The 12,721-nt window shown below is 51.1% G+C and overlaps 5 protein-coding genes across 5 annotated transcripts; 2 read left to right on the top strand and 3 right to left on the bottom strand.

Annotated features, from left to right (window-relative positions):
• The first annotated feature begins 537 nt into the window (after positions 1-537).
• On the top strand, positions 538-1,716 carry ASPZODRAFT_1460225 (hypothetical protein). The gene is made up of 2 exons (XM_022725133.1): positions 538-694; positions 749-1,716. The coding sequence occupies exons 1-2, from the start codon at positions 634-636 to the stop codon at positions 1,666-1,668; spliced, it is 981 nt and encodes a 326-aa protein (XP_022583853.1). The 5' UTR covers positions 538-633; the 3' UTR covers positions 1,669-1,716.
• A 13-nt stretch (positions 1,717-1,729) lies between these two features.
• Positions 1,730-2,343, bottom strand: ASPZODRAFT_129781 (hypothetical protein). Its single transcript, XM_022722353.1, has one exon. The coding sequence runs from the start codon at positions 2,251-2,253 to the stop codon at positions 1,750-1,752; it is 504 nt and encodes a 167-aa protein (XP_022583852.1). The 5' UTR covers positions 2,254-2,343; the 3' UTR covers positions 1,730-1,749.
• Positions 2,344-3,132: 789 nt separating this feature from the next.
• On the bottom strand, positions 3,133-4,740 carry ASPZODRAFT_140248 (hypothetical protein; the record flags this gene model as incomplete). The annotated part of the gene is made up of 3 exons (XM_022724644.1): positions 3,133-3,216; positions 3,302-3,963; positions 4,080-4,740. The coding sequence occupies 3 exons, from the start codon at positions 4,738-4,740 to the stop codon at positions 3,133-3,135; spliced, it is 1,407 nt and encodes a 468-aa protein (XP_022583851.1).
• Positions 4,741-5,453: 713 nt separating this feature from the next.
• ASPZODRAFT_129778 (hypothetical protein) lies at positions 5,454-8,824 on the bottom strand. The gene is made up of 4 exons (XM_022722352.1): positions 8,223-8,824; positions 7,612-8,110; positions 6,776-7,538; positions 5,454-6,700 (listed from the first exon to the last, which is right to left on the bottom strand). The coding sequence occupies exons 1-4, from the start codon at positions 8,337-8,339 to the stop codon at positions 5,632-5,634; spliced, it is 2,448 nt and encodes an 815-aa protein (XP_022583850.1). The 5' UTR covers positions 8,340-8,824; the 3' UTR covers positions 5,454-5,631.
• A 1,141-nt stretch (positions 8,825-9,965) lies between these two features.
• ASPZODRAFT_140246 (hypothetical protein) lies at positions 9,966-11,916 on the top strand (the record flags this gene model as incomplete). Its single annotated transcript, XM_022724642.1, has 3 exons — positions 9,966-10,348; positions 10,417-11,022; positions 11,097-11,916. The coding sequence occupies 3 exons, from the start codon at positions 9,966-9,968 to the stop codon at positions 11,914-11,916; spliced, it is 1,809 nt and encodes a 602-aa protein (XP_022583849.1).
• Positions 11,917-12,721: the final 805 nt, after the last annotated feature.

Below are 12,721 nucleotides of genomic sequence, written 5' to 3'. Positions count from 1 at the left end.
AACACACCAGAACAACGTGTTTTGCTATGTCCGAACGAGACGGAGAGCATCCAGTCCGAAAACTGCACCGTTCTCCGAAGACAGCGACTGCTTGGCAATGGCAACGCAAGCGCGCGAGACCCGCATGGCGTACATAGGGGAAAAGGCATGGACTTCCATCCCATCCAGTCAGGATGTTTGCAATGGTAAGACCGAATATGATGATCCAATCACCAAGCAGATGATTCCCTCGCCAGCACGGGCTGGACGACCCTTGGGACAGTCCATGAGGGTCTCGTCTTGGAAACGATCCCCGGCGCTGACAATTAGCATCTCGCTGATTGGCTGCCTTGCTGAGCAAGTCTCGGTCTTTCTGGATGTGGAATGCTTTGTTTTTTTTTTTCTCCTCTGCTTACAGAAGCTGGTCGAAAGCCAAATATAAAGGGTGAAGGGGTGCGTCATGGAGCTCGAGAGAAGGCTTCATAGTTGTCTACTGATCGGAGATCTTCCAGATTGATCTATTCCATTTTGACCTGCCTATAATTACGGGTTATATTTATCTACTATATCTAGTTACTTCTGACAACTGACGTCAGCCGCCACAACCACCTATTTTCTTAAATATAGCTATTTTTTTTTGAGAATTATCAAAACATGGCTCTCTTGTTCTTGAAGCAAAAATTCTTTCCTCGCGAGGACCAGCAGAAACTATCGGGTATGGACACTATCTTTATGTATAGAAGCAAAGCAAGCTAACTGATAGCTATAGGCAAACGGTTACTGTCCCGCTACGACGATTCATCAGATACCGTGTCAGAGGACCTGGAAGCTCAGGGGACCAGATCATACGACACATTCGGCAACAGACCCCAATATAATGACGACGACCAAGAAGAAGACGCCTCTAGCACCAGCAGCTCGCGGTCTCGCATCAACCCGCGCATCGTCTCGGATGCCATTCTCGGCCTGTCTGATGGTCTGACGGTCCCCTTTGCCCTCAGTGCCGGTCTGTCGGCGCTTGGAGACACCAAAGTAGTTGTCTTGGGTGGTCTTGCCGAACTTGCTGCCGGTGCAATTTCCATGGGCCTAGGCGGTTACGTCGGGGCCAAAAGTGAAGCGTACGTTTTCCTATTATATCTTCCCCTTATATTTTTCTTTGTTTGCTTGATCTTGCTGACTGTTCACAGTGAATCGTATGAAGCTACCGTCCGAGAGACTCAAGAGATGATCCGAAACTCCCCGGCCGAAACTGCATCCATCGTCCATGACACGTTCTCCGCCTACGGGCTCACGGAAGAGGTCATCTCGGACATCAACAACTCCCTCCACTCATCACCCAGCCAGCTGCGGGATTTCCTGGTCGCCTTCCACCACAAGGAGACCGAGCCAGACTGTAACCAGGCGTGGATGTCGGCCATCACGCTCGCTCTGGGCTACTTCGTCGGCGGCTTCATCCCGCTGATCCCCTACTTCATCGCCCACCAGGTCATCGTCGCGCTGTACTGGAGCATCGGCGTCATGGGCGTCACCCTCTTCGCCTTCGGATACACCAAGACCTGCATCGTGCGCGGCTGGAGGGGCTCCGGCAATGTTGTTGCCGGCATCAACGGCGGTCTACAGATGTGTCTGGTTGGTGGTATCGCGGCGGGGGCAGCAATAGGTCTGGTCCAGCTGATTGATCGGACATAGTACATATAATAATAATGATAATGAGTTACGACAACAAACCTTACGATATTTCTATAAACTTGTAAACTGTAATCTGTACTATTATCCTTGTAATGCCCTCTCAACCAACCCCTTCGCTCTATCCGACATGTCAATCTGCAACGCCAATTCATGACCCCTCTGCGACATCTTGGCCCAAGTCTTCTGCAGGATCGAAATGACCTTTTCCTCCTCGTACCCTTTCTCGAACCCTTCGAACTGATCATCCAGAAACACCAAACAGGCTACATCCTCGAGAACCTGCGTTTCATCACCCAGGCTTTGATCCGCATCAGTCGCAGTCGTGGCTCTCTTCTTCAACCCTTCCTTACGCACTAGAGCGCCCACCTCCCCGGCTTCTTCGTCGGTGTATCCGCCCTCCCGACACATCGCGACCACCATCTCTGCCTGGCGTTTCGCCAAAAACGTGCGCCACGAGTAATACCCTATCTTCCCGGCCGGGTATGTCGAGCGGGGAACCTCCCACCGGCGGAGATGCTGTGCCCGTACGGCGAGCTGTAGCCGTTCAGAGGGGGACTGCGTATGTTTGTATAGATAGCTGGTCATCTTGTTGGCGTAGTGGAGTTCGTAAGGAATCTGTTCGCCTGATGGGAGGGTCGTGATTGTTGGGTCTTGCTTATGGGCGTTGTCGATTAGGGAGAGGGTTTTTTCAAACGACATTGTTAATATCCAGTATCCAGTCCTCAGTATACAGACAGTATGCAGACAGTATACAGTACAAGTATGATATGAGTAAATTGTAGATACAGAGTGAAATGTGGTCCAGTCCTTATTAATACTCTGTACTATCCAGTATCGCGGGGTGAATTAATTATCAATGACAGGATTGGCCGATGTCGGCTCTGATAACCTTACTTCAACCGAGTCCGTAACTACCAACTACTAAAGAAGACTCAATAACTGTCTATTCACTTCATGGATGATTCGTAAAACACAAGACCACCTGTTTTATGGATGAGAAGGTAAACACGTCCGCCAGCGACAGGTGAAGACAACGAGTAAAACACAAACCAAGAAGACAAGGGGAAGACTGGAAAACATTACAGCGTGGGGGTGGGAAGAAAAGAAAGAAATGGAAGAAAAGAAAAGCCGGTCTCTGCGAGATCAATCCATGATGAGTTTGTTGCTTTCCCTCCGAAACGCCGTCCAAATCAAATAGAAGCCGGGTATATCCAGCACCGTAATGCAAAAAGGAAAGGGAAAAGAAAAAAGAGAAACTGGAAAATGTACGATGAAACAAGGCGAAGAAATATCGAGACGGGCGGGAGTCTCGGTGGCCATTCCCAATCCCTGAGACATGCAGATGAGAAAGAAAGGCCCTTTTTTTTCCCGCCTCTCTCTCCCTCTCTCTCTCTCTCTTTCTGGATCTCTTTCCTCTCCCTTTCCCATGAAAGTCGTTCTGTATTTAAGAGAAAAATTATTTCGTTATCGAGCTCCGATGCCGAACATGCCGACTCCGTAGCTGCCTCCTCGTTCAGGGATGGGAGTGGACACTTTTGAAACATGATCCTTTGTGGAATAAGAATGTCAGGAACAGCCAAAGTGCGAGATAAGAAGAACAAGAGTAAGAAAAAAAAAAAAAAGGTCGCCATACCTTCTTCCGCTTCTTCTTGCCTATTCCCTCCCCGTTAGAGTAAAAAGCACCGTCGTCATCGTCATCAGCGTAGCCTTCGCCATAACCTGCAAAGCTATTGTCATCATAATGCCTCTTGCGTCCGCGACTCGGCCGGCTGCGCTCCAGTTCCGCAGGATGGGGGGTGCCGTTCGCCGCAATATTAGGTCGAGGTGTGCCAATTGACCCGGTGGGTTTCTTGCCATCTGCGGCCGAGGTGACAGTAGCGACTGCAGGGGTGCCGGTCTGCTTTGATGGCTTCTCGTGACCCAATATATCCTCCCAGTAATCACTATTCGGTACGGGGCCCGGCTCCATTTTCATGGCCTTCATCTGCAAGTTGTATAACGCCGTGTCCATGTCCGCGACTTTGATCTGCTTCCCATAAACCTGCTGGTTTTGCCATTCCTCCTCAGGCCACATCATAAGTTGTCGAAGTCCACCCGAAGCTCCCGATTCGAGTTTGACCGGCTTGTTCCGTCCCGCGAGTCCCAGACCCTTTAGCTTGCCTTCGTAAGACTTACGGAGCCGATTGATCTTCTCTCCGGTGACTGCATCGATTCTGGCAACCGAGTTGGCCACGGGGCCGAGCCCGTAGAGCGAGATGAGATCTAATGATGGATTCGGGCCGGTAGCGGTATAAGCTGTCATTTGGTTAAAGGCATAGTGTTAACACAATCAATTCAACTCGGCAGCTGCAACAACAAACGCAAAATATGCGTTGATGTGCCTTTTATTTTTTTTTTGAGGGTGGCCTTACAGCTTTTGCACAGATGGAAAGCTGATGTGAAGTCCTTTTGTAACGAGGCAAGATCTGAATCATTTGGATTAGTAGTATCCTTATCAACATCCATGGCGTCCCCATCCTTCGGCAGGTCTTCCCGACCGCCAGAATTCGCGAAATCACGGACACCGACTGCGGCCTGCTGCGCATCCGTCCAGTGTCGATCGTGGTCGGTCCGTCTGTGTTCGTGTATTGTTGGCGCTGCCGACCTCAAGCTTTGAGGGTCTGAAGAAGGAAAAGAGTTTTCCGAGTGATCGAGATCATCGGCCGCGGTCGCACCCATGCCGTGACCGCTCACGCTGCTGGCAGGGGTGGGGAAAGAATTTGTCACAGTCATCATTGTCGGCTGTTGTGAAGTCTGGGTCGACATCGGGGCTGACGATGGAGGAGAGGAGAAGTTTGTAGGTTGTGCCGTCGTCTGGCTGGGAGATGTTTGGGAAGATGTGATGTTGGAGGCATAGTTTTCAGCGCTGACCGACATCAACGGAGGGGATGTCGGAGTCTGGGGGATCTCTTCGATGGCAAGAAGTGGGAAAGGAGGAGGATGGGAGTGCTGCTCTTTGAGCGACCCGGCGGGGGGCGATGGGGGCGAAGGAGGTCCGACTCGGTAGGATGTCGAGGCGACGGAATTAGACATGGGCGGAGAGCCAGAGAGAACGTCAGACGAGACAGTCGTCGGCAGCGTCTAGAGCCTGGGAGGCAGGCCAAACACCGCGGCGATAGCACAAAGGCCGGATCGCGATTGCTCTCACCAAGGGCTGGGAGGCTTGGGGGGGGGAGGGGGGAAGGAGGACGCCGGGCGAAGGCTTCGCTCAAACGGGGCGAGGAGGAGGTTCCGCGAGCCTTCTAGTGGTCATGCATACCAATGAGCGGTCGCTGTCCAGACAGAGAGCACTCGTCTCGATAACGTTCGACTCAAGGGGGCAGCGTTGGGGGATGGACGGCCGTGGTGAAGAGCGATGCCCTTTGATCCTTTACCCTGAAGAACTGACGTTCTGAGATGCCGGATGACGGCAAAAGACGAGCTGCACGTGATCTGCGCGCTCGAGGCGTCCCTCTTTAGGTACCGATCATTACATAATCAAATTACCGGTTTGACTGGTTATGGTAAGGTATTACAGGCGCGTTACAGGAAAAAGTGCGCAAGATCTCGTGTATCAGGCGTGTTTGAATTGGTACTGTATTCAGTACTCCGTACCGGACGCTCTTATGATCTCTCCTTGTCCTTTGCCATGTTCTTTGTTCTCCTTTGAAGAGACTTCAAAAGACATAGCTTCCAGAAGCTAGTGATCGAGAGTTGTTTTAAAAAACTGGAGATTATGGAACGTTATGAATTTAGTAAGCGAACCCCCCCCCCCCAGTCTCCGTTGTGGAAAAACAATTAGCCTGTCTTTATGGAATGGTATCTATGCTGAATGTAACGAATCTCATAGTACAAGATGTGCAACGGACGTATTCCTGAAGGGAAAAAAAAACGATGGCATTCGTTCATTAAGCTAATATGAAGGTATATTAAAAAGGGTTGCTATCATCTTTGGTAGAAAGTAGCCGACTCCCTCACCAGCTGAGAGGAGACATCAGGGAGGTTGTCCTCCAGCGATGCCATCAGCTCGATCTGTTCCTGTTGGCTGAGTGTCCGGCCACGCCACGAAGGCACAGGATAAGGCTCATGGAAGTACTGTGAGTACTGGTCCCCAATTGAGCCCATCCATCCCATCGGATCGACCATAGCGTCGACATAGGCAAGGTGGCTTGATGTTGTGGAAGCAAGAGAAAAATTGGGATCCCAGCCCTGCAAACCAGGCACAACGGAAGGGAATGCATTATAGGGTGTGTTCGGGTCGATCAACTCATCTTGAAAGCTGACAACACCTGCGCTGTACGGCTGGGTGGTATGGGAGGGGAGTGAGGGAGGTGGATGTGCTTGGGAGGAACATTGCGAATCCCATGATGGATAATGTTTGGGCTCCGAGGGTTTGCTGGAGACAGACCCGGGTATCAAGGGTTGTTGGAAGAAAAGGGCCGATCCGGTAGGAGGGTTTACTGGTTTAATGTCATTGCTTTCATGAACCGGCAGATTCCCGGTATGATGGTTCTGTGAGAAGAATGATGTCGTGGTGGTACTCGAAGGGCTCGACATGGCTGGCGGGGTCGTCAAATCTTGAGAAGAGGACGGGGTGGGATAATTTGAGGGTGAATGGACAACGTAGGATTCATCGCTACCGTAGGCCCGAAGGCAGGCGGCGATGAGATTTGTATAGAGGCGCACAGCGGATTCAACTCCAGGCCACCTGTCAGCTGTATATGCGATCACCTCAACTGCTACATTGAGATAATCCTGCACTTCATCAAGGGGGTGTTCTTTTCGAATCTCAGGGTATGAAAGAGACCACAATATCGTATTCAAGGCCATGAACATGGTCTGGGTGAAGATCCAGCTGATGTCAACCGAACCAGCCCTGATTTGCTCTCGTTGCATTGCAACATTGTACACAGACGCTTCGTAGCATTTCTCTGCCGCATGGACCGAGGGCTGGGGCACTTGTGGAGAAGGCCGATAGAGAAGAACGATCATTGTGTTTTTCCTACCATAGAACCTAGAAGACGTATCGGTCAAAAACTCCTGCAATAAGTAGAGAGACGCGAATGAGACGAGTCGGGGGTTGTCTTACCACTGCTCACTCAAGCCACTTCCTCCATCATTCTTGGGGCAAGAGGCAACCCAGTGATCTAGTTTGGCTAGCATTTGAGCAAACCAAGGATCTTGATCATCCACCGGGGTTTCACGCTTATTCAGATAAAGCATCCGCCTGATCTCTGCTTGCAGCAAGCGCATCTTGAGAAAATGTATAGCGATACATTTGCCCAAAATTGGTTTGCTACCCGGAACAACTCCGTCTGCGGTAATGAACTTATCATCGACCAGTTCGAAGTAGCCCACGTCCATATGGTCACAGCTGACAGATAGAGAACAAGGTCGACCGAGACTATGTGAAAGTCCAAACTCCATGCCGGTCACGATCCAAAAGAGTCTCCTTCGCATATCAATCTCCAAGGGATTTAATGTCTCACCAGTGAGTGATTTAGTAATGGTGGATTCCTCAGTCAACTGCAGGTCCTGACACAATTTGATAGCAGTCCCCACAACCCAGTAGGCGGCGGTTCTTGTCGGGGTCAGCATCGAGTATTGCGCGATAAGGACTAGGCATTGCAAAGCCCTCAGGTCCTTCCGTCGGAGGGAAGCCTCTAAATAGGGCAGGGCAGCGAGATAGTAGCTATCTGCCAGCCCCGCATATTCGCTGCTCAGTTTCTGCATGCTGATGGCGATGACCATGCGAAGTTGGAAATTCTGACACGGATCTTCAGAGCCGTTAAACACCTCCTCCACATCCCCTCGGAACGACGGCTCGTGGAGAGTTGGGAGCATTGCCTGGGCTGCATCGCAAGCATATCAGTCAACGAGAAGCCGAACACCCAGTGGGTAGAGTTGAGCGAAATCAGTTCGTACCTTTAACCACAAATATATCGATGAGACGGTTCGTTAGATTCCGCGGCGGAAGCGTCGACTGTGGGATTGAGCTGATCATCGGGTAGACCTTGGACGTAGGCTTGGAGCTCTCCTGCTCGAAGGCTTCTTTGATTTCATATGCCGTAGACTCGGGAACCACCTCTTTGATACTTTTGGAGTCGGTATTCAATTTGGCCATCTCCATGACCAACCGTGTCATGGCAATGCCGCTCGACGGACCAAGATAGCGAGGCTCATCATTCACACTGAAGCGGATCCGGCCCGCACCACGAACCATGAGCTCTGCGTCGGCAGCATGCTGGATTCCCTTCTCTGCCTCTTCCAGCTCTTTCTCCAACCGGCGGGCCTTTTCTCGAAGGGAAACAATATATGTTCGGGAGACTGTGCAGTTCCGAGTAGAATCATAGTAGACGCATTTGGCGTTGCTTCGTTCGCAGGGTGCACAGCGGGGGATTCCAGGATCACATCTCGATTTGCGCTGTGGAGCGTTGAAACGAGTCAGTAAGGCTGCCCGACGGGACCTCTTATTTTATTCATTGATTTATTATTTTTTTTTTAAGAAAAAAAAAGAAAAGATAGTAAAATCATACCTGTCTGCATCGTGTACAGGCAGTCAACGTGTGAGCGATCCTACCATCCGGAACGTCTTGCAACGATTCCAGCGGATCGCCAACAACAGAGGACCGCCGAAGAGATTCTGCTGCCATCACGGCCTCAAGCGCTGGTCGACAGGAAATAACCTCTCGCCCAATTCACACAGGCCAGATCTTCTCACAGTCAAGGATCGCAGAGGCATGCATTGATAGGTTGATCATACAATCGGTCGACATGATCCTTCTGCTCCTTCAAACAGTTATCCAATTATTCACACCCCACCTCATGTGATCGATCGGCCGAAAGAGAGCAGAGCAACTCGGGGTCCTCGACGGCAGGGAAGGGAAGACGCTCGAAATTTATCGCCGATGGTCTAGACCACGCGTGTGAACGGTCGGCGCCATGCACAAAGAGGCTGCTGTTTGGTGGCCCTGGCGGCAGGGAGCGAGCGTGTCGCGCTTTGAGCAGAGCGAGGAAGAGAGACCCGGGTGGAGAAAAAGGATGGGATCTGCACGGCCCACCACTGGAGAGGAATGGACGGTTAGAAACGAGGGTTCGGAAATAGTCACGGAGTAGTTGGTAGATACTCACTGTAGAGGGGGAGGGGCTGTATGTACGTCGTACAGGATCTTCCGACAACTCCCTAGGGTCTGTCAGCCTGGTAGACTCACCACTACTCACCACTTGCTGCTCCCGAGTCAGCAAGCGATCGTGAGGGAGGGCGATTCGAGCGTGGGGTATCGAGTTGTAGTATGATGTCTGTGGGTGATTAAAATAAAATTGGACGGGACTGTGTCGCGAAACGATCACCGGCGTAATTCTATTAACTACGCCTCTTTCTTTTTTCTTACAATTCTTCGGACAGTTCTGGCTCTGGCCTGGATCAGCCAACGTTCCGTGTGTTTCTCTCCCTGCTGGAGAATCGAGCTCAAATATTCTATTATTTCGTCAGGGAGGAGGCCTTTCCAGTCCTTTTGTGGACCTCCCCTGAATTATTATTGCTTATCTATCGGTATGTGTGGAGTGCTCCCTAGGGCCCCTACAGTCCAAGGCTGGCAGACGGCGATTGAATAACTGACACGCATAGGAATGCGATTTGTGATCGAGTCAGCCAACCGCCAGCCAATTCTTCTCCAGGGATCTCTTGAGTCCTACGGAGTCCCACGGATACATACTACATAACTACCGATAGCTGGTTAGTTAGTTCGTACTCCATACCTTACTCCGTCCCGTCCGTACTGGCAGGCGAGTTTCGTTTCCCCGCCTTTCGGCCGACGCTGGGCTTCGCGTACCCTGGCTGGCTGTGCGACTGTTTTGCTGTAGGAGTTCTTTGTGGCTGTTCATTATTCATTATTATCAACTACGGAAACTTTGGTGGCTAACTATTGCCATGGTTCCTTTATCTCAAAGATCGAACCGTCGACAGGTCTTGACCCCCACTCCCTACATGCTCACCGGCTCAAGGAAGGACACGACTGGATATATATATTTTTTTACTTGAAGAAAAGTACGTAAGACCGCTTGGATTCCTAGGAAACTAGTATGAGGGATACTTTGCCTAGTGGGGTGCATCTGAACCCCCTTCGCGAGTCAGACTTCTTGGCGGACTCGGGCAAGAATGCAGGAAGGCAAGAAGACAAAGAGACAAGAATGCCGAGGACTTGTTCGGTCTTTGAGGCGTTACAGATGCTGGCAAAGCTGACCTGCCTTGGTAGATAATGTGAGAGAGAGAGACTAGGATGTCCGCTACCGCCTCATTTCTGGATAATCCGCTGCTCAAGGTCAGCCGACCAGTAGCGGCTTGCTCAAGATGCCGGACAGCGAAGATCAAATGCGACGGGAAGCTGCCGGCCTGTTCAGCATGCGAAAAGGTCGGAAAGGCAAGGACGTGCTCGGGGGCTACCGATGAGTTCGCCAAAGGGAAGGAGAGGAGCTACGTCGCGTCCTTGGAGGGCTACTGTGAAAGGTTGCAGAAGCAGATCGCCCAGATACGCTGCCAGCAAAGAACGGGCGCGATCCGAGAGAGCTCCATCACCTCGATCTCATCAGCGGGTTCCGTTGCCAAAGCCCACCAGAAAGAAGTCTCCGACATTGATGATCTGGTCGGGGACTTTGGTTTCCTGTTCGTCAAGATCTTCGTCTGCGCGTGTCGTGGTCGAAACGGTTGACTGACGGACCTCATATCCTTAGATCGGTCAATGCGACTTCACGAGACTTCCATGGAATCGAATCCAGCACCTCGTTTGCAAATCTGCTTCTCACGTTTTCGGTTGCTGTTCCGCTTCCCAAACCCTCGCCGCATACTCTTCCCCCGCGCCATGAAGCGTTGCGTCTGCTCCAATACTATTTCGATCACATCTTTGTCTGTATGCCCTTCTTCATCGAAACGAAATTCTGGACGTCTGTCGACAGTGTGTATCAGTCTGGAGGCCGATTTGCCAAGCCTCTCGATCACTGGTTTCTATACCTAGTCCTGGCCATTTCTTCTGCCTCCCTCTCGCACCAATACGATGATGAGGACCATCGCAGAGCGCTTTCACTTGTATCAGCGGCCCTGCAATATGCAGAAGATGTTCTTCGGCCTGGGTCCGTGGCTGGGATTCAAGCGCTCCTGTTGCTTGTGCAATATGCGGTGGTTGACCCGAAGCACTTTCGCTCGTGGTACCTCATCGGAATGACTGTCAGAGTAATGGTCGATTTGGGTCTCCATCAAGATCCGCCAGCAGAGGTTGAAACAGACTCTCATCGTCTCAGCATCCGTCGTCGTGTATTTCACTCTATCTACTGCCTGGAAAGGTTGGGACCCCGTCTTCTACCTTTTGAATTTTGATTGCCTCATTTACGCAGGATGCTCACTTGATTTTATGCAGGGCCATAAGTGTCGCTTTGGGGAGAGCCTTTTCCTTCTCAGATGACTCTGTCAGTGTCGCTTTGCCTAATGATTACGCGCCATCGAACCGGCCCATAGAAGAGCAGAGCATTTTATTGCTGCATAACCTTGCGCCTGCATCCCACATTATCAAGATCCGCCGAATTCTTTCAGCTGCATACTACACAATGCAATACAGTGGCCGCGAACCGCTGCCGCAGCCCCTGTCTTCGACTTGGTCTTGGTGCGCCATGGTTCGGGAATGGTTGGATTCCTGTCTGAGCAGTGCTTCCCACCATTTCTCTCTATTGTATCGGCTAGAATCCCTATACACCACCATCATCATACTCTCGCCGAGTCACGGATACCCAACAATTTGTGACTACAATAGGGTCTTACTTTTCGCGCATTGCATTGACTACATCAGTCAACTCCACCAGGCCTTGGAGAACCCGCGGAGCTTCCCGTTCCTCTCCTACACTGATATCCAGCGAGCACATCAAGTCGGACGGCTATTCGTCCAGAGCCTAGACCAGGCTTTCAACTTGCTTCTAAGCCGGTCGGTACCAGTCCCTCCCCCGGTACCTTCAGGTGCCCCAGCCCCTCCTTACCTCGCCCCCGAAGACCGTATCGATTGTGTTGGTCGCTCAATTCGATGTCTGGATTACATCCGAGACCTCCTTGAATATGGCATTAGAAAATGGGACATCCACGAGCCCTTGACTGAATTTGAGGCGTTGTCTGTGCCCATCAGAGAGAGGCTGAGACAGACGCAAAGCCATAACCTAATACCTGGAACATCATGGTACCTGCCTTCCTGACCGCGAAATAGCGCTTTGATCTCAGGCACGGTACCCGACCGAGGAGCTTATTCGAATAGACATTGGTGTCCACATAATTTTTGGTGCTTTTTTTGTCTTTGAAAAAACAATCGAACCGATTTGCAGTGATGCCTTGACAGAATGCCACGGCATAATGTGTAAAAAATGTGTGTATATTGGATGAAATGGGAGAATGGATCAACCCGGGTGCATTCTCCAGACTTCATGCTTGGAACAGAGTACAAGTACACGACTTGAGCGCCCGCACGTGTAGGACTCTACTCAACTCAAACGACAGAAGAAAAAAGCAACATGGGGATATCCGAATTGTGGGCCAAAGCGAACATGGTGTGCGCATGTCTGGACCCCGGAGTAGTTTATGATCGCCATCACAATCGACGTCTTGACGTCAACCTGATGTGGTTGATCGGGTTGATCTCCAGTCTTGAAGATCCCGGGCCAGAACAGGCAATGCCAAGGGAACACCGCCAGCGATCAACTACTGCGGGAAAACTTGGACACGCGCCACACGAGTAACAACCCTCTTGGGTGTCTCAGTGTCGAAAAAAAAAAGGCCCGCGAGTTACACAATGAGTCGGAAAAGCCACCGGGCCTGAGAGGACTAAGCTTTCCCAGCCATTCAATCAGCGGGATTCTTGGCTCTGATGAGCTCATAGATCGCTCCTCTCGAACCTACTAGGTTGGCTGTTCGGGTAATGGCCATCCTGCGAACAGCCCTTACACTCAAGGAACCACACTTTCCCAGAAACTGGATTCGGAATGATACCTTAATCGTGGTGCTGTG

Source organism: Penicilliopsis zonata (assembly GCF_001890105.1).
Source record: "Penicilliopsis zonata CBS 506.65 unplaced genomic scaffold ASPZOscaffold_3, whole genome shotgun sequence".
Lineage (NCBI taxonomy): Eukaryota > Fungi > Ascomycota > Eurotiomycetes > Eurotiales > Aspergillaceae > Penicilliopsis > Penicilliopsis zonata.
The sequence above is the reverse complement of the archived record's forward strand: the minus strand, read 5'-3'. Positions and strand labels throughout refer to the sequence as shown.